The following is an 18,673-nucleotide window of genomic DNA, read 5'->3' as shown; positions in this document are numbered from 1 at the left end:
GGTAAGAAATTCCCGTCATAAAAGCCAATTGAGTTACGAGTCCATAGAGAATAAGGACTAACTGCTATTTGGAGAGGGTTCTGTTAATTATGCCTATAGGTGATTATATACCCTATTTTGAACACGATTTCGAAATTACCATTTGTTAGGTAATTTACTAACCAAATATTGTCGCTCGTTAAAATAGTCATGAAATTACCTCTTTAAAGCTCATTGCTTTATAAAAAAAGTCTATCAAACCAAAATGTTGTTGCTTAAAAATATATCAAAAAAGTATGATCTAAATATTATATCGCTCAAATAAATATCTTCATAAGCTTTGCAACCCTTAAAAAGTGAGCGATTTTAAAACTTAATATTGAATTGCTAAAAAGCTCTAGTAAGGACGCAGCCTAAAGCAGTCAAGGTGAGTTAAATGTTATGAAATAATACGTAAATTCTTAATATAAATTTTGTAATAAATATATTTCTAGTTAAAAGCAAAAGTTTTTTCTAAAAGTTATGGTTAAATGTGTTATACTCAAATAATGTGATATTTTTTAGGTGTAAACAGTTTTGATTTAATAAACTTCGAAATATTACTTATTTATTTTAAAAAAAACCCCTTACGAAAAAAAAATTAGATTAAATAATCTAAAATGAAATATTACTTATTTAATAAAGAAAACTTATAAAAAAAATTAAAAGCGAAATAACCCTCTAAAATGAATCATACATTTTAAACGATAACATATAAATTAGAAGAGTTTCTTTGAAGGGGTTTCCGGGTCCAAAATTTTTTTTAGGATTCGATTTGTTCTGATTCCAAGGATGGTTCTAACGCTGATTATCATACATTAGTAATTTATAATGGTTTACTTACATTTTAAACCATTAAAGTAATTGAATGCTATTCCGCTTAATTAAGTTAATATTTTAAGATAACTCGATTCGAGGATAAAAGTCCAAAGCATGTCATAAAAATAAATACTTTTTATTATAATAAATATATTATATAATTTTAGTTGCAAATCATTTCATTTTATGATTTTAAAAATTTACATTATTATTTCCATTTCTAATAAATAAAATACATAAATGACTATAAAAATAATACTAAAAAAATGTGATTTCGCAACAAAGAAAATACAATTTCACAATATAAAAAAATATTATTTAACAACAGAAAAATGTGATAAAATATGATTTAAAATGTTCTGGTAGGAGTTTTATAAATAGATTTATCTGGTCACATCAAATAATCTGGGGCTTGTGTATAAGATCTATGATAAATATAAAAGTATATTAAAGCCGTAAAAAGAAATCACTAAAATTATTTGGTTTTAACAAGGACTTAAAAGATGGTTCTTTAATTCCCCTTTATTTATTTTATAGTATTAATAAATCAGCATTTGATATTTTATTATAAGATATATATGAACTTAGTATTTACGAATGAGATTATCCAAATATTTAGAGATATATTTATATATAATATGGTGGATTTTAAATTTATTGAAGGATTTAATCTCGCCCCCTCAGAATTATATTTTAAATTTTCTATAATATATAAAACAAAATGGCCTTTTATTATGGATATCAAATATATATAAATACCAAAACCGGAAATGGTTATAGAAGAAAAATTGGATTTTTTTTCAATTTTTGACATGAAAACTATTAAAAATGACTCAAAAAGTACTAAGAATTAAAATGAAGATAAAGAAAGTGTAGGGAAAAGCTATGTAAATATATGGCGAACTAGCAACCGCTAATAATAAAAGCTATGGAAATCGATCACAATTCGGCAGCCTCCTGTTGAATGTACGAAATTTTATAAGCAAACTAAGATTCACGTGTCCTATATTCAGGCAAAATTTTAGCCTCCTAGCTAGGACTGTGCTGATATCAAATATCATATCAGCATATTTTTATTATTATTTTATGATTTAGTATATAATCATATAATTTTTTTTTATTTTATAAATAATTTCATAATAAAATTAATGAAAGGATCTAAAATACAATCGTCTAGTTTAATAGATCGTACTTGTAAAGGTGTGAGGGTCATTAATAAAAAGATACCGAGTTAGAAAATTTAAGTTGAGGTTCCACAAGTATCATGTGTAAATGACAAGTGGGAAGCTATGAAAAAAGCTTGGTCGAAAGTAACTGAATATGCATGTGGATGGGAACGGATCATCTAGACACAGGGAGAGTGGTAGAATCCGCATATAGCTAAAAACTGAAAATGAGAAACGGAGGTGTTACAATAGATAGATAGTATTTATATTATTGTGTTTTGCTTTCCTTCCTTGTATATCTCTATTAGTATCCAGGAGTTCACAGACCTGGAGTGCGCGGAAGGAAAGAGAAATATGCCCGGATTGTAAAGCACAAGTTAGAAAAGACAGGATGTGGTGGGAAAAATATGGAAGAAAAAACTATGATCGAATTAACGGAATTAAGAATATCTGGAAGACTTACATGAAAAAACTATTGAATGAGAGAATAAACTGGATAATAAGGTTAACTGCTCAAGAGTACAAAGAAGAAATTAAGAAAGCGTTGAAGATGAAAAAGGGGAAAGCAGCGGGTTCTACAAGAGCGGTAACAAAAATGTTCAGAGGTTTTGAAGACTTGGGAATAGAATGGCTTATGAATTTATGCAATTGAAACTATTTCGGAGGATTGGCGAAAAAGTGTAATTATCCCGGTATACAAAGGGAAAGGTGATCCTTTCGATGTGGGTCTTACAGAGCAATTAAACTTTTGGAACATATATGAAGGTATTTGAGTGTTAGAGAAGCAGATAAGGGAGCAAATGAAAATCAATACGCTTGGGGAAAACTGCAATTTTTTGATGAGACAAATACAGGATAGGTATCCAACGAAGGGAAATAAACTATATTATGCGTTTGTTGACTTGGAGAAGGCTATGACAGAGTGCCAAGCGAGTGTACTAAATGGGCCTTGAGAAAATCAGTTGTATAAGAATTGTGGGTTAGAGCAGTGATGGCAATGTATGAGGGAGCATAAATGGCGCTACTACAAATGATTTGAATAAAGGTTGGACTACATCAAAGTCCGCCCTGAGTCCGTTATTATTTACCCTAGTAATAGATGTGGGCATGAGATATGAGAAGGGCTTACATGGGAGCTATTATATGCTGATAATCTTGTATTAATGGCAAACAGCAAGGAGGAAGATCTGAAGTATAAAATTATTGGATTGAAGATGGTTATGGACATATAAAATACAAAGGCAATGAATAGTAAGGTTTACAGTTGGAATCCGCCACCTGATTTTGTGGTGGATGTGGAAATGTGTTGCTAAAAATTAAGTCTAATGCACCTGCTGCCATAAATGGGTATATAAACGATGTAGTGAGGAGAAAGGTATTTGAAGATAGGTGATTGGCATTTATCTATAGAACGTGTGTGAAAGGGTACCATGATGAAAATAATGTCATGGGTGGATTGGATATTGTAATGGAACAGCTTTAGAAAAAGCGGGAAAGTTTGTTATTCAGTTGGCATATTAAACGCAGATGAAGGTGTTGATTCTGCTGTTGTTGCAAGGGTCAGTTATGTGAAAGAAGTTCCGTGAGATATCGTCTATTCTAACAAATAAAAATGCCTCTCTGAAGGTAAATGAAAAATTTAACACAAGCTAGTGGCACACGAGGCTAAGTTGGAAAGAAGGGAGATGAGAATGATTAGATTGATGTAGGGTATCTCTGAGAGATGGAAGGAAATATGAGAAAGGATTGAAATATATTGTAGGCGATTGTAGTGGTGATGAATAGAAATAGACTGATGTGGTTTGGACATGTTGAACGAAAAAAGGAAAATATGAGTAAGAGAGATGCATCTTAATTGAAGTAAGGGGGGAGTCCAGAGTTGGGCAGTAACACGAATATTTGTATTTAAATGTTAAATAAAAAACAAACACTTTTTGGTATTTAGTTTTATTTAAATAATTTAGAAAATATTTAGTATTAAATACTAAAAAATATGACGTATTTTATATTCATTACGATTTCACTATTTTCAGACGAATAAAATATAAATCCACATTTTAAAATATTAAATTTGTGACCTGAGTTACTGAAAAAATCTTTTAAGTCCTATTTTAAAATGGCTATTACCGAAAGCAAAATAAAAGTTTTTTTTTGAAGATGAGGAAGATATAGTAAAGAAAAAAAAGGAGTGTCTATATTAAGCTAATAGCCGTATTCTGTGACAACCCCAACATCCTCTAAACTTAATTTGACAATTTTGGGAAATTTTTTCAAGATATCATCAAAAATCAATAATAGTGAACGCTAAAACGCTAAATGTGGTATCTGCTTAACTAAAATAAAGGCCAAATCATAAATAGGGCGATTTCTTAATAATATGCTCTGCAAAACGGTAATAATATGAAATTATTATAAATTTATGTGATAAGCTAATGCTGCAATAAAAATATATTATTCATAATGTTTGTATTACTGCAGATATTCGATAATTTTAGAAAACGATTAATAATAAAAATATTATATAATTTAAAAAAATTGATAGTGGTGATTCGACTTGCAAAAAGTGTTCGTTAAACATTTATTTGTGCAAAAAGTTTTCGTCAAAATATTTGTATTTAAATATCTTTTTATAAATTTTTTTCGTAGGTATATAATATTTATAAATTAAAATACAATTATTTTAAAACGTATTTGTATTTATAATCAATTATTTTTTTAAAAGTATTTTTGTATTTATATTCGAACATATTTTTTTTTGAAAATTTTTCCCAACCCTTCTTAAGACCTTGAAGAGACGAAGTAAATGAAAGTGATAATAAATATCATGAGAAAAATGAATCTAACAAATAGTAATGTACAGGATAGTAAAAAATAGAGAAGTGTGATCAGACAGAAAACTATCCTCGTCCTTTTTTTAAAAATTGAGATCGCGCTTCTTCTTTTTTTAAAGGATCGCTTAACAACTCTGATAATATTATTTACTAGTTAAATAAAATAGTGATATCTAAAAAAATACAAAAATAAATTACAAATTAAAACACTTAATTTAATCCTTTCTTATTCTAGATTTACACCAAAATTAAAATTATCATAAAACTACTATAAAAATTGCTAAAAAGTACATTTTTTGAAAATAAATTTGTTTATAAAACGTTTTATGTAGGCATGAGGTGAATTTAGGGAGGGATGGCCAGGATCTACTATTGCAAAACCTGTTAGTATCTAATATTGATTTATCCTCGGCAAAACATCTTTTACACCAATGGAGTTCTTTTAAAAGCCGGGACCTTTCGACTGACATAAGTCTGAAAAAAATATTAGGATAAATTTATACATTCTTCAATAATTACGAATTATGAGTGAGAAAATTAGTGTGGTCAAGAGAATCAGGTCCAGACTGAATCCGCAGCTAAGTCTTGTTCAAAAACTGCTTCAAAAATTTTCAGATCTATCTAGTGAAGAATCTGAAAAATTTAATAATCAAGGGGTAACTTTAAAAAGTTTTAGAATTTTTAATGAAGTGATTCCCTTCTTTTCCCACTAGATTCACCTTTTATAGTGAAAACTATTCTTTTTATCCTCTTCTTCCTTTTCCTTCAATATTCCCCTTTCTTTCTTTCCTTCCATATTCCCCTTTCTTTATTTTTACATTTGTCCCTTCTTTTAATTTACTTCACATATTCGTTTTTTCTTTCGATGACGAACTTTTGATGCTCGATTTCTTGCTTGAGTAGTTCAGATTTTTTTTTAACACTTGATAAATTTTCGATCTAGATATTAAGTTAGAATTTATATCCAATCAATAACTCATAAGCAGTAAAAGTAGGGCAGTCGCCATGATGAGGGGCAGAGGGCAACAAACCTCCATCCCAATGTTTTTGATTCATTTTATGCAATTTATAACATTTAAAGTGAATTGTAATTTAAAAAGGCATAAATATTAAATAGTATGAATGATATGCGCAACATTACCTAATTTAAGTTTTATCGTTAAAAGGTTTCGGATTGGAATACCAGGAACTTATAAACTATTTGATGATAATAAAGAGTAATTTTCAGGAGATGACTGATATTTTTAATGATTTCAAACATAAACTGCCCTATTATCCTATTTTATCTCTGCAAATGTTATAAATAAGTAGTTTAATTCATTTTAATTATGGATATTTTAAATTGTAAATCGCTATTGGCTAATGTTGAAAAACGAATCGAAAAAAATATCTTAAAATATTTTATGAAAAAAATGGCATATTATAAGCAATTAAATAAATGTTAAGCAGCTACTTTGGAATGTAAACCTCTTCAGGTGAAGCATCATTTTTAACACTGAAGAGTGTTATCGAGTAGAAGAGAATCTAAGATAATGAAAAAGATTACTCAAGCCTAATGGTGGATGATTTTTATAAAATTTTAAAATATGACTCCATATAATATTATAAAATTATTAATCACATGTTCACATTAGTATATATTTCTATATTTTCTTCTTCTCCGCCTAATATCTATTTCCAGGTTTACCCAAGTTAGTCAGTTTTATCTCCGATGTTTCATTTCAATTTTTGACGGTCTTGAGCTTCACTATTTGTAAGATTCCTTTTCTCATATCCGCCGCTACTATCTTTATCCACGATCTTTAGGTCTTGATTCTCTTGCTTCCATCAAGGTGCATCTCTTTACTCAGTCATCTCTTGTCTTACGTTCCAGCCCAAACCATCTTAGTCTATTTTTTGAATTATCACTCCAACTTTTATTCCAATTCTTGCTCGCAATTCCTTGATAATTTTTCTTTCTTTGAGATACTTAACATCCATCTAATCCCTCATCTTTGTTCTTTCCAATTTGGCTTCGTGGGCCACTTTCATTGCCCATGTTTTGCCGCCATAAACTAAACAACTCCTCACACAGCAGCATACATAAACTTTCCCCTTTAATTTCAGAGAGAAGTTTTTAATCGTTAAATAGATAACATCTCTTTGAACTTCTTCCATGAGTGTCTGACCCTTGCAACAACAGCAGAATCTATTACACAATCATCTGTGTTTAGCATATCACCCAAATAGCAAAACTTTTCCACTTTTCCCAGGATTATCCGTGATAATATCCAAACCACCATTTTCTACGCTATCAGTAATAACCCCGTTTATTCATGTTCCACAAATAAAGGTCATTCTTGCTAACATCAAACTTCCCTTTTCCCGCTACATCTTTTATGCACCCATTTTTGACAATTGGTAAATTGGATTGAATTTCTAGCAAATTGATGATTTTAAATCAATAATTGTTCTTAAGAGTTTGTATATAAATAAGGTTAACCTAAAAAATCGTAATATACAAAAATATTTCTATTAAAAAAATGACTATGGCGTAGAGATCTGCAACAAGTGAGTTTTTAGTCCACAAGCCCGCCCATCCAATATTATTTAAAAAAATTAACCCGCCTGCCCAACCCACCCATAGTTTATTAAGAAAAAATACCCACAAGCCCATTATTTTTTTAAAAAAAATTTAACCTACGCCGCCTAAATAAAATTTAAATAAGCTTATTCTTTCAATTTTTTATGCATCTAATAAAAAAAATGATTTAGTTTCAGCGCTACATCCCTATAAAAAAGTATAATTTCTGAAATTGATATATTTAGCATAAAAAAATATTCAATTTAAATTACGGATAAGGAATTTATTTGATCTAATAAAATATTTATGTAATAAAATAAAATTAATATTTAATGATACTAAAAACCTTCCAATGCTAATTCCTCGTTCAGAAGAAGCACTGGTTGCTGGAATTGCCAATATTTTTCTAGAATAGCTTTGATAAATCTTTTTTTGGTCGTTCGTTTGAAATATATCCTCTACTCAAGTGAGATATTTAAATAAAAAGTAAAACATTAATAATAAATTTAAATTAATATAAATTGTAAACTTAAACTAAACTAAGTAGCCTAAAATCTTGCTAAATTATACAAAAACTCGTTACTTTAATATTTAAATATCTTGTTATATCATTAGGTAATGCTTTCCTCTACAACAGCCATATCTTCCCATCTGTTGTTTAATTTTCACGTGTATGCTATCTATTTCAAACATTGTATTTATAATTTAAGAATCTTTAATTCATCTCTTTGCTTTTGAGGAAAAGGGTAAAATCAGATTTTCATCCAAGTTGATGTTATATTCTTCCATGCAAATCAAATCCAACATGTTTTCGATATATTTTTTTTACCTAATTAATTTCTTTCGATAACTTTGGTATTAAAAATGTTGAAATTTCAGGGAGCTATTATTTAAATTTTTATTAATGTTGTCATAATTGGGAGACTTTGATTTGTAAAATTTGATTTTTGGTAAAGTCAGTATGTATTGCGTTTGATGAGTCATTTTTATTTTTATAATTTTATGTTTTAGTTAAATTGGTGAGTCATTGTTATTTTTATAATTTTATGTTTTAGTTTAATCGCGTTAACATTTTATTTTTAGATTTATAAAAGTTAATTATTGTAAAGTCATTATGATGATGGGATAATTTATAATTTCTAAAAATGTATTTTGATTTTATAATTTTAATTTGAGGCATGATTAGGTACTATTTGTGATGATTATTGCTTCCCTATAAAAGGGAAGCGAAAATTGTAAATTATGAATTTATTTTTTTTATCAATTCATTTTCTATTTTTTGTTTTTAATTAATTTTTTTAAAAATTATTATTACTATTTGTTTTTTGATTATAAAATTATTTTTCTTGTTTGGTGAATAAAATTTATTCTATTATTGGATCATCATTCTAATATTCTTACCGGTCACAACGTGATAGTTGGTGCCGTGACCAAACAGCAAAGGTAAAAACAATTGTTTTTTATAAATTATTTTTGTGGAGCGCTGTGGTTGATAAGACCGTCAATTTGTGAAAACAAGAACCGTCAAGAGCAAGTACCGTCAAGGACAAGTAAGGTGTGTAATAAGGGACCGTTTGAGGCAAGAGACCGTCAAGAACAAGTACCGTCAAAAGAGGTGACCGTCAAGTGAAAATTTTCAAGAAGACGTAGATAAACGGAAGTGCTGCCCAAATTTTTGCCTATATAAATCTATTAGAAGAAAATCAGAAAAAGTTTATTAGAAAGCAAGTTACACGGAAGTGCAACCGATTTTTTCAAAAGACGTCAATACACGGAAGTGCTGCCGATTTTTTCAAAAGACGTCAATACACGGAAGTGCTGCTGATTTTTTAAAAAGACGTCAATACACGGAAGTGCTGCCGATTTTTTTGCAAAAAACGTAGATATCCGGAAGAGTTAAAAGATTCGCGGAAAGTATTGATTTTTTTTTGAAATTGATAAATGTATATGTGTATTATTGGAGTTTTTACCTTATTGTCTGACGTTACAAGTAGTTAAGATATTTATGGTCAAATTAATTATTAATTTATTGTGAATATTTTATAAAATATAGATTTGCTAGATTGAGTTACTTGGGAAATAGTTTAGGAAAAATTTAAATACGTAAATATTTTAATGAAGAGTTTTAAAATTACGAAGTATGTGGAGTTGCAATATAATGTACTGGGAGCGGTGGTAGTGTTGATGATATGGTTGTGGAGAATGCGAAGAGAGAGGAGTATTAGGATTCGTGGGCAATCGTTATTGGTAGAAGGGCATAATGGAGAGGATGATAGATTGGGGAGAGTGACGTGGTTACCGGTTCAAGAAATAATGAAGAATTGGGTTAATAATGAAGAAATTGACCGGTTAAAGAACGAGAGGATAGATGACAGACATTTGGACGTATACCGTGGACGTCAGGACATGCCGAGGACGTTCAGCAGTGGGGAACAGAGAGGTCGGAATCGTAGATGTTATAAATGTGGGGAGATGAGTCTATTGCGGTGAATTGTAGAGATGTCAAATGTTTTGCGTGTGGGGAGATGGGACATATTTCGACATATTGTCCGGGCAGAGCAGAGAGAATACGTTGCGCGGGTTGTGGAAGATTTAGACATGTGTTAAAAGATTGCCGAGTGGGAAAGGTAGAAACAAGGGCGGGTTTTCCGCAGAGAGGAGAGACTTCGGGGGCCGTGAATATGAGGAGTATGACGGAGATAGCTGGAAAAGAAGGAAAGGATATTGAAGAGGAGATGACGTGTTTCAAGTGCCGAGAAAGGGTACATTGGGCCAGAGATTGTGATAGAGATTGACTATATGATGGGAAGGAGAGTAAAATGATGACCGTGGCGTTAGGAGGAGGCAAGAAAGAGTTGAGAGTTAAAATGTTGCAGCAGGAGGTTCAAAGGGAGTTAACGTATCTGCCGAGTCCGAGAGTATGGTTCGATATCAACGGGAAGATGGTATCTATGTTATTTGATACCGGAGCAGCTATTTCGGTGATAGGATATGAGGATTTTAGAAGACTTTGGCCGGGTAGTAAAATAATTAGAGACGTTATGCAAGTGAGGCAGTTTGATGGATCGGAGATGATGGGAAGAGTGCATATTAGGGATGTAGGGAGAGAAGGATGTAAAGCGTTGGACTTATGGATAATTAACCGAGACGTTGAGCCGGTGATGGGATAGGATTACAAGTGTGGGGCCGGAGTATGGATTTTGGGGAGTATTTGCGCGATGGGGAGTATTTATGGCGATCGAAGAAGATATTCGGGAAGACTTGATAGATATGGTCCGAGAGGATGAGGAGGAGAGAATGTCCGGAGGAAATTTGGAATGGATGGAGGGCCGAGATAATATTGAAGTAGACGAGGGAAGATCCGTGTTTGGGGGGAAGGCGAAGGAAATGGGAGGGAAGATATGTTGGGGAGAGGTCCGATTTATGTAGATGGAGAAATAGGAAATATCCAAGACAGTAGATATGGAGTATTGAGGCCGCTGGTTAGTGAGAGGAGTGAGAATTTTGTAGAACAGGGAGTTGTGGAAAATTTGTGGGAGTGTGGAGAGGGAATAAAGGATGTCCAAAAGGAGGTGGAGAAGTTAGTGGAGAGGTATGGAGAAATATTGGGGAAGAGTTGGGTTGTCTAAAGGGTTATGAAGTTAGACATACGGATGAAGGAGGGATGCGTACCAAAATTTTGTGCTGTTCGTAGAGTACCTTTTGAATGGAGGCAGGAGGTAGAGAAGGAGTTGGATCGTTGGGTAAAGGAGGGTATCGTGAGTCCGGTTGAATACAGCGAATGGGCGACGCCTTTGGTACCCGTAAAGAAGGTCAATGGGAGTTTGAAGTTGTGTGCGGATTTCCGGGTAACGTTGAATCCATGTGTGGTGGAGGTGAAGTATCCGTTACCCAGGATAGAGAAGATATTGGCCAGTTTAAAGGGGAGCAGATATTTTTCGAAAGTGGATTTTTCGAACGTGTATTTGCAATTACGGGTGAAAAAGGAGAGGCAGAGGTTATTGGCTATAACAACGCCGAAGGGCCTATTTGCTTTAGAAGGTTGCCGTTCGGGTTGAGCGTTTCAGCGCCCATATTTCAGCGGACTATGGCGGTAGTTTTTCAGGGATTGGAGGGAGTGTTTTATTATACCATGATGTTTTAATAACAGGGGTTACTCTAGAGCAGAACAATCGAAGGTTGGAGGTGGATGAGTATTTGTAGCGTGTTACTGGAGTGGTGGAGTCTTTTCAGCGTGTATGCAAAAGTGGGAGTCCGAAATTTTTTTTAGTAATGAAATAAATTAAAAGGATTGTAGGTTGTAGTTACTCTTAGAAGAAGACGATGGAGGAATAGTAATTATGGAAATATGTTCGAATAATCGATGGTCAAAGGTGTCCACTTACAACAATAATAGAAGAATTCCTAGGGGTGATCAAAGGGATTGGGGTCTCAAGGATTGGTTATAGGGGTGAGGTGTCATAATTGGGAGACTTTGATTTGTAAAATTTGATTTTGGTAGAGTCAGTATGTATTGCGTTTGATGAGTCATTTTTATTTTTATAATTTTATGTTTTAGTTAAATTGGTGAGTCATTGTTATTTTTATAATTTTATGTTTTAGTTTAATCGCGTTAACATTTTATTTTTAGATTATAAAAGTTAATTATTGTAAAGTCATTATGATGATGGGATAATTTCTAATTTCTAAAAATGTATTTTGATCTTATAATTTTAATTTGAGGCATGATTAGGTACTTTATAATTGTAAAAGAAGATATTTTTAGATTATTTATTTGTGATGATTATTGCTTCCCTATAAAAGGGAAGCGAAAATTGTAAATTATGAATTCATTTTTTTTATCAATTCATTTTTTTTGAATTCAATTTTTTGTTTTTAATTAATTTTTTTTAAAATTATTATTACTATTTGTTTTTGATTATAAAATTATTTTTCTTGTTTGGTGAATAAAATTTATTCTATTATTGGATCATCATTCTAATATTCTTAAAAACCGGTCACAACGTGATAGTTTACTTAAAGGATTTTAAATAACAAATAAAAGTTGAAATTTTTTTAACCCGCCCCCCATAGTTTAAATATTTTTCTCAACCATCCCACCCGTTCTTTTAAAATTTTTTAACCCGCTCGCCCACTTAGATAGGCGGGAGTGGACGGGCTGGCTAAAATTCGCCCAATGTAGACCTCTAGTCTTTAGTATAACCGTTATATTGAGTGGTTCTGTATATGGTAAGCATAAATTATTCATATATGAGCATAACATATCATTCAATGTTTACTCACCTTTAAATAGGAAAAATTGTTGAATGTATGGAGATCGAATTTAGATTTTAAGCCTGGATTTAAAAATAATATGTAAATAGTAATTATCAGCTTATTTATAATGCATTTTTAATATTCTGCCATACTATTGAGTAAAATTAGCAGAGTTGCTAAAAATGTGGTATCTGTATCTAAAAAGATTTTCGATTAAAGTATCTGTATCTAGATATTATTTAAGAAGTATCGGTATCTGTTTTTAGATACTTTTTGATATACTTTTATTTAACGCTTTTTTATATTATAAATAAAAATACTTGAATAAAAAATTTATTTATTTCATATGTGCATATAATTTAAATATATAAAAAAAAAATTAAGACTACTATAATAAAAAATTATATATATATAAAATATTAAAACTTATATATAAAAAAATGTATAATAAATATTCATTAAATATTATGTGCGAGTTTATTAATAACCCAGACAAATTTTGATATTACAATGCAACTCAAGGAATCTGCCATTTTTATTTTCAATGGAATTGGTTAATTTTATTTTATTATACTAATTTTAAAAATTTATTTTAGATTCATATTAAAAGTGATGAAGAGGAAGAAGTAATAATCAATGAAGCATCAACAAGTTCAGACATTGTTTTTCCATGGCCAATTTATAGAGTATATTTTAAAGTAATATCTCAAACAAATCTCTGATAGTAAAATGTTTGCCATATCTACCAAAAAATAAGAAAATTTCAGTTAGCATTACCTCAACTTGAAACATTTAAGAGTATAAATTGTAATTTTAAATTTTAAGAGAAAAAAATCAAACACTATTAATGAAAAAAACAATTAATACAAAGATTAGTTGATGAATTATCAAGGTCTTCAACTGATTGCAAACAAATAACCTGTGAAAAAAAAACAAATAATTTAATATCCGATTTTTTTCAGTAACCCACAGCAGCAGATTGATAATAATGATTTAAATTTTGATACTCAACAAATTTAAAATAATTTTTTAAAAAATGAATGTCTAGATTTTAGTATTTTTAAATAATATCCTGATATAAAATTGTTATTCATAAAATATAACACCACAATCCCTTCAAGGGCCCTGGTAGAAAGACTTAGTGTAGCTAAAAATGTCTTTACAGATAAACGAGGATGCCTTAATGACAAAAATTTTGAAAATATTTTATTACTGGAAATAATAATTATTTATAATCATTTAATCATATATTTTCATATATTATATGATTATATTAAAATCTAAAAATCATTATTTTAGTTTTATTTTGATAAATGTGATATAGAGTCAATAATTTTTTTAGCGCATTTCATGCATTTTCACAATAGAATCTTAATTTAGGTTTATGCAAAGCTTATATAAGAGTAGAATAAAAATTGTATCTGTATCTAGATTCATTACAAAGGTATCTCTTAACTCTGAAAATTAGACGGGCTTTAAGTGTTTTAAATAGAGAGAAACCATCATATTTAAAAAAAACCTTTTCGCGTAATTCCATAATTTGTAAATTTAGCCCCCTGATTTCGGTGTTTTTGTCCTGAATGATCGCATTTAAATTGGCAAAATCTTCTTTTACACATCGTTCCTTTTATTAATAATTAAATTTAATATAAATATTATAGTGATCTATCTGGGATATTGATACTTTAGTGTTGGAGAGAACTATCTCATTCTTTAAAATGATATAATTGGTTTAGAGTTGCAATTTACATGCGATGGAAAAGAAATATATATTGATGCCAGGGACTTTTATTTTTTTGATGAGATTTGATGTAATATATTATGTAAGCTTGCGATTAATTTATAAACATAAAGATATAGATAGCATCCTATCAAATTCTGGTGGTATCTCATTTATTAAAAATGTCAGCTAATTCATTTCAACACTAAAGCGGCGATAATAATTAAAGAAAAAATTATCCGAGAGTTTTAAAAAATCGAATAAAGTGATTTCTCAAGACCACAAGATCAATTAAAATATCATTATATACCCCCCCCCCCCAAATTCTTTTATTCCTTCCAATAAAAAAAATAACATTTTTCTCCAAAGTGTTTATATGGCGTTTCAGGGAATCGCGTTCCAGTATCAATAATTGGTTATTCCGCTTCTGAATTTGCCAATCCAGCTTCAGAGTATCAATTTTAACAATCTTTTCTGTACGTGATAAAATAAATGATTACTATAAATAAAGTATAAACATCTATTTGATAATAGTAAGATAAAACTTTGACACCCACGTTGGCCACCCTTAAAATTTAAAATTAAATAAAAATAATTTTGTTGATACTATATTCAAATTTATATATATATTCATTAAATATAATATATGTTGAAACAAAAAAAAGTAAATATATATTTAAAAAAAACTAAAATAAAATACTTTTATAAAAGATGAAAAATATTCATGAAGCCGTGAATTGATAAGAAATTTATATGCCAAATTTCCAAACCAAAGTTTTGGAGAATATATAAATATCTTTAGGATCGCCGGTGAGATGTGTAACTATTTTTCCTATCTCCTTCAGGAAGGAAAGTGCTCGTGACAGAAGTTTACAAAGGTTGATGTGGCAATAAGAACGAATTTGATTTGTTTACCTTTGAATTTTTTTTATTTAGGCCATCGAACGAGTTTTCATGGCTGTTAGATTTAGCGAATAAACAAGTGTAATCCCAAGTGAGAGGGATGCCCATTTCCCATTAAATATTCGCGGCTCCAAGTAGCCTATCATTCACCGCTTATAATAGTATGTTCATTAGATTTTTAAATATATATTTACCTTTTTTGTTTAACATATATTTAATGCATCATATTGTTATGTTCATATAAATTTAAATAATATTACCAATAAAACTAAACTATCAGTTCAGAAAATAATATATGATAAAATAGAATTAATTTTTATAATTATTAAGATATGTGAAATAACTTTAAATAAATATTAATAGACATATGAAAATATCATTTTAGAATCCGAAATGGTCCAACTATGTATCTTGATATTAGGGCTTCGAATCGTGAAGTAGCGGTTCTGTTCGTTTCGGTTTTTAGTTTAAAATTTTATAAAGGTTTTGTTCCTTTTCAACTTTTTTTGAAGAAATTCATATCGGTTCAGTTCGGTTTAGAACTTATAGCGGTTCTTTTCGTTTCGTTCCGGTTCTTATAAATTCGATTAAAAAAAAATTATAAACCATATCTTAGAGAAAAATCTTTATAATTTATATAATTCCTTATTCAATTTAACCATGAAAATTATTTCTTATCTAATTAACTAGAAATTTGTATCTATTTAATTGATTATAGAAAGTAAAGACAATAAACTTGGTATTAATTGATATGAAGATAATGAAAATTTAATTGTAAAAAATTAATTTAAAAAGAAATCTCGAATTAAAATTGCCGGCAAGAAAAATTAAAATTTTTAAAATCCATTTTAAACCGGTTCAAAATAATCATAACATTTCAGTTTGCTCTTTTAATATTTTCTTTATAACGGTTCGGTTACGGTTCAGAAAATTATAATGTTTCGTTCTGGTTTCGGGGTTCGGTTTGAAGCCCTTTGATATATGTCGCATTTTGCTTTATAACTGCTATTCTTTCGGGTAACTAGTTGATTATATCACAGCACTAATTTATGTCAATATAAATTCCTTTTCATTATGTTTTTCTTATAAAATTGAGGTTAGGAGATTATCCTGAAAATGCTTTCATTTCATATTGTTATCCTTTAGCCATCCCCTTGTTGATTTTGCTTATAGCAAGTTGTTTTATCCTCTGAAACGAGATTAGATAAAAGGCGTTTGCGTATTCCGTAAATATCTCGATAATTAAAATATTTTATTGTTCTCTTAACATAATCTAGCAGTCCTAGTTAATTCGCACTTATTTTTTAATGTAATAGTATTTTTAACATAGTAAAAATAATATTTTATTTGAGATTATTTTAAGAAAATTTATCTTTGCTTCCTTTAACATTGTAATAATTTTACTTTCTTTTTACCTTAAAGAAATACTGAATCAACATATTTTAAACTTTACACCAAAATTATTTTGTATAATAAAATAATTTCAAGTCAACCCGGAACGGTATAAAATATAAACCTGCCTAGAAAGAAATATAAACATCTTTAAATTAATTTACTTTATATCAGTGCTGTAAAAACACGTTAAAAATAACGACATTTCCTTTTTAGGGAAAAGTAGCCGTAGTATTCACTATTAGTGAAAATCAAGTAACGACGTTTTTTGGGTAACGAGTAGCGTATGATATAAGCCCAAATTAAGGAAATTACGTTTTATACAGCAGATTTATTAATATTAATCTGTCTATAGGACAAGACATGCCAGATTGGTTATTATTAAAAATGACTAAATTTTATTAAGAACCATTCGTGGGTTGATTTATTAACAAAATTAAATTAAATTATTTTATTAAATATTTTTATTTCATCACTGTACACTATCCACCGACTTAATCCAAATAGTTGTTTTATTAAATATTGTTTTATTTTTTTATAGATATGGTATATAATTAAAAAATTATCTTGTAATTTTTTAATTTTGAATTTAAAAAAATATATATTTTAACTTAGCTTTCAAATCAAAAGATTCTAATATTGATCATATAAATTAATTTAAATTATATATATATATATAATCAATAAAAAATTATAATAATTACTAAATTTAAAAAACAAATCTTACGAAGAATTAATTAAATTTTTAGATAGTAAAAATATTTTTTTTACATATTTAAACGAATTAATACAATTAAATATAAAAATCATTCGTCCCCGTTAAACATGTCTTCAGCCCAGAAAAAATCAGTGTTAAGTACTAAACGTTCCTGTTTATCGGATAAAAATTTTGAAAAGCTTGTTGTCAAAAATGGATATTGCAATATAATAATTATAAAACTTTTTCAAGTAAATTTTAAATTTTATTGATAACTATTTTTTTCCAATCATATTAATGTTTTTTTATAGCCTTATACATAATCTCTGGAAAAAATAAATGGTAAAATCTTTTATAATATTATATTTTGAAAGTAAAGAACGACTTTACTTTTTTATTTTTTTGGAAAGTAATTAGTAAGGCAATTAAATTTTATTTTCTGGATAGTAAAATAAATAATTAACGGTGTTACATTTTAAAGTGAATATTTACAGCACTGTTAACTATACATATAATATACTCCCAAAAAAATTGTAACTACCTAATATAGCATTAGAATGGGTTTCTCGAATCTGGCTCAAATCTGAATCGAAACTTCGTTTGAATTGTTCGATCTGGGCTAGTTTTAACAGCTCTAATTCTCCTAACTGATTGTTAGTAAAAAAAATTTAAAATAATTATACAATACACTCGTATCTAAATAATTCTATTATAGTCAAATATTTTTTCCCCTAATTAAAAAAATTAATTTATACGTTAAACTATTGATTTTATTATATACATAGTTTTTTAGTATTTTTAAAATAATTATACAATACACTCGTATATACATAGTTTTTTAGTATAAAAATATATTTATTAAATGCAAGGATAAGTCATTAATTTATGTCACGACGCTGCTCGAATCATAATCATTTGCCATTTTTTCTAATATATGTTAGTGCTATTTTCAGAGAATTATAACAAGTAGATTTAAGAATACTTTTGAAGTTTCCAAATGGTAATTCTTATTTATGATTATAGCTCTCTAACTAAATTTTACTCGACGTCTTTACACTTCGAAACTTTATTTAAACTTATTATATACCGCATGTTTTAATTTGGACCAAAGGTGGGCATTTTAAAACGTTAATATAATTTTCAAATCAACTACCAGTTGTTTTTGCTCTATAGCATGCAATTAAACATCTAATTATTAGAAACTAACAATGCTTGAATTCGAGGATACAAAAATTACAATAATTTCAAATATAAAGTTTTCCTTAAGCTTCATAACTTTTTAGAATGGCATTTTTCTCTCTAATTTAC

The 18,673-nt window shown here is 29.0% G+C and overlaps 1 protein-coding gene across 5 annotated transcripts in view; it reads right to left on the bottom strand.

Moving 5' to 3' along the window:
- Nucleotides 1–1,056: 1,056 nt before the first annotated feature.
- Nucleotides 1,057–18,673, bottom strand: part of LOC135931492 (myosin heavy chain, striated muscle-like) — a 43,191-nt gene continuing 25,574 nt past the window's right edge. For 3 of the 5 annotated variants that reach the window (XM_065468636.1, XM_065468638.1, XM_065468637.1), the window contains exons 9-14: nt 17,907–18,012; nt 14,729–14,847; nt 14,173–14,277; nt 5,676–5,773; nt 5,156–5,308; nt 1,057–1,262 (exon numbers count right to left, since the gene is read on the bottom strand). In XM_065468636.1, coding sequence (XP_065324708.1) covers nt 1,229–1,262; nt 5,156–5,308; nt 5,676–5,773; nt 14,173–14,277; nt 14,729–14,847; nt 17,907–18,012 — 615 coding nt within the window. In that variant the 3' untranslated portion in view covers nt 1,057–1,228. The remainder of the gene's footprint in view (nt 1,263–5,155; nt 5,309–5,675; nt 5,774–14,172; nt 14,278–14,728; nt 14,848–17,906; nt 18,013–18,673) is intronic. The other 2 variants (XM_065468639.1, XM_065468640.1) reach the window with 2 other exon arrangements.

Source organism: Gordionus sp. m RMFG-2023, chromosome 1 (genome assembly GCF_954871325.1).
Source record: "Gordionus sp. m RMFG-2023 chromosome 1, tfGorSpeb1-WG-v2, whole genome shotgun sequence".
Classification (NCBI taxonomy): domain Eukaryota; kingdom Metazoa; phylum Nematomorpha; class Gordioida; order Chordodea; family Parachordodidae; genus Gordionus; species Gordionus sp. m RMFG-2023.
This window is presented reverse-complemented; position numbering and strand designations above follow the sequence as displayed.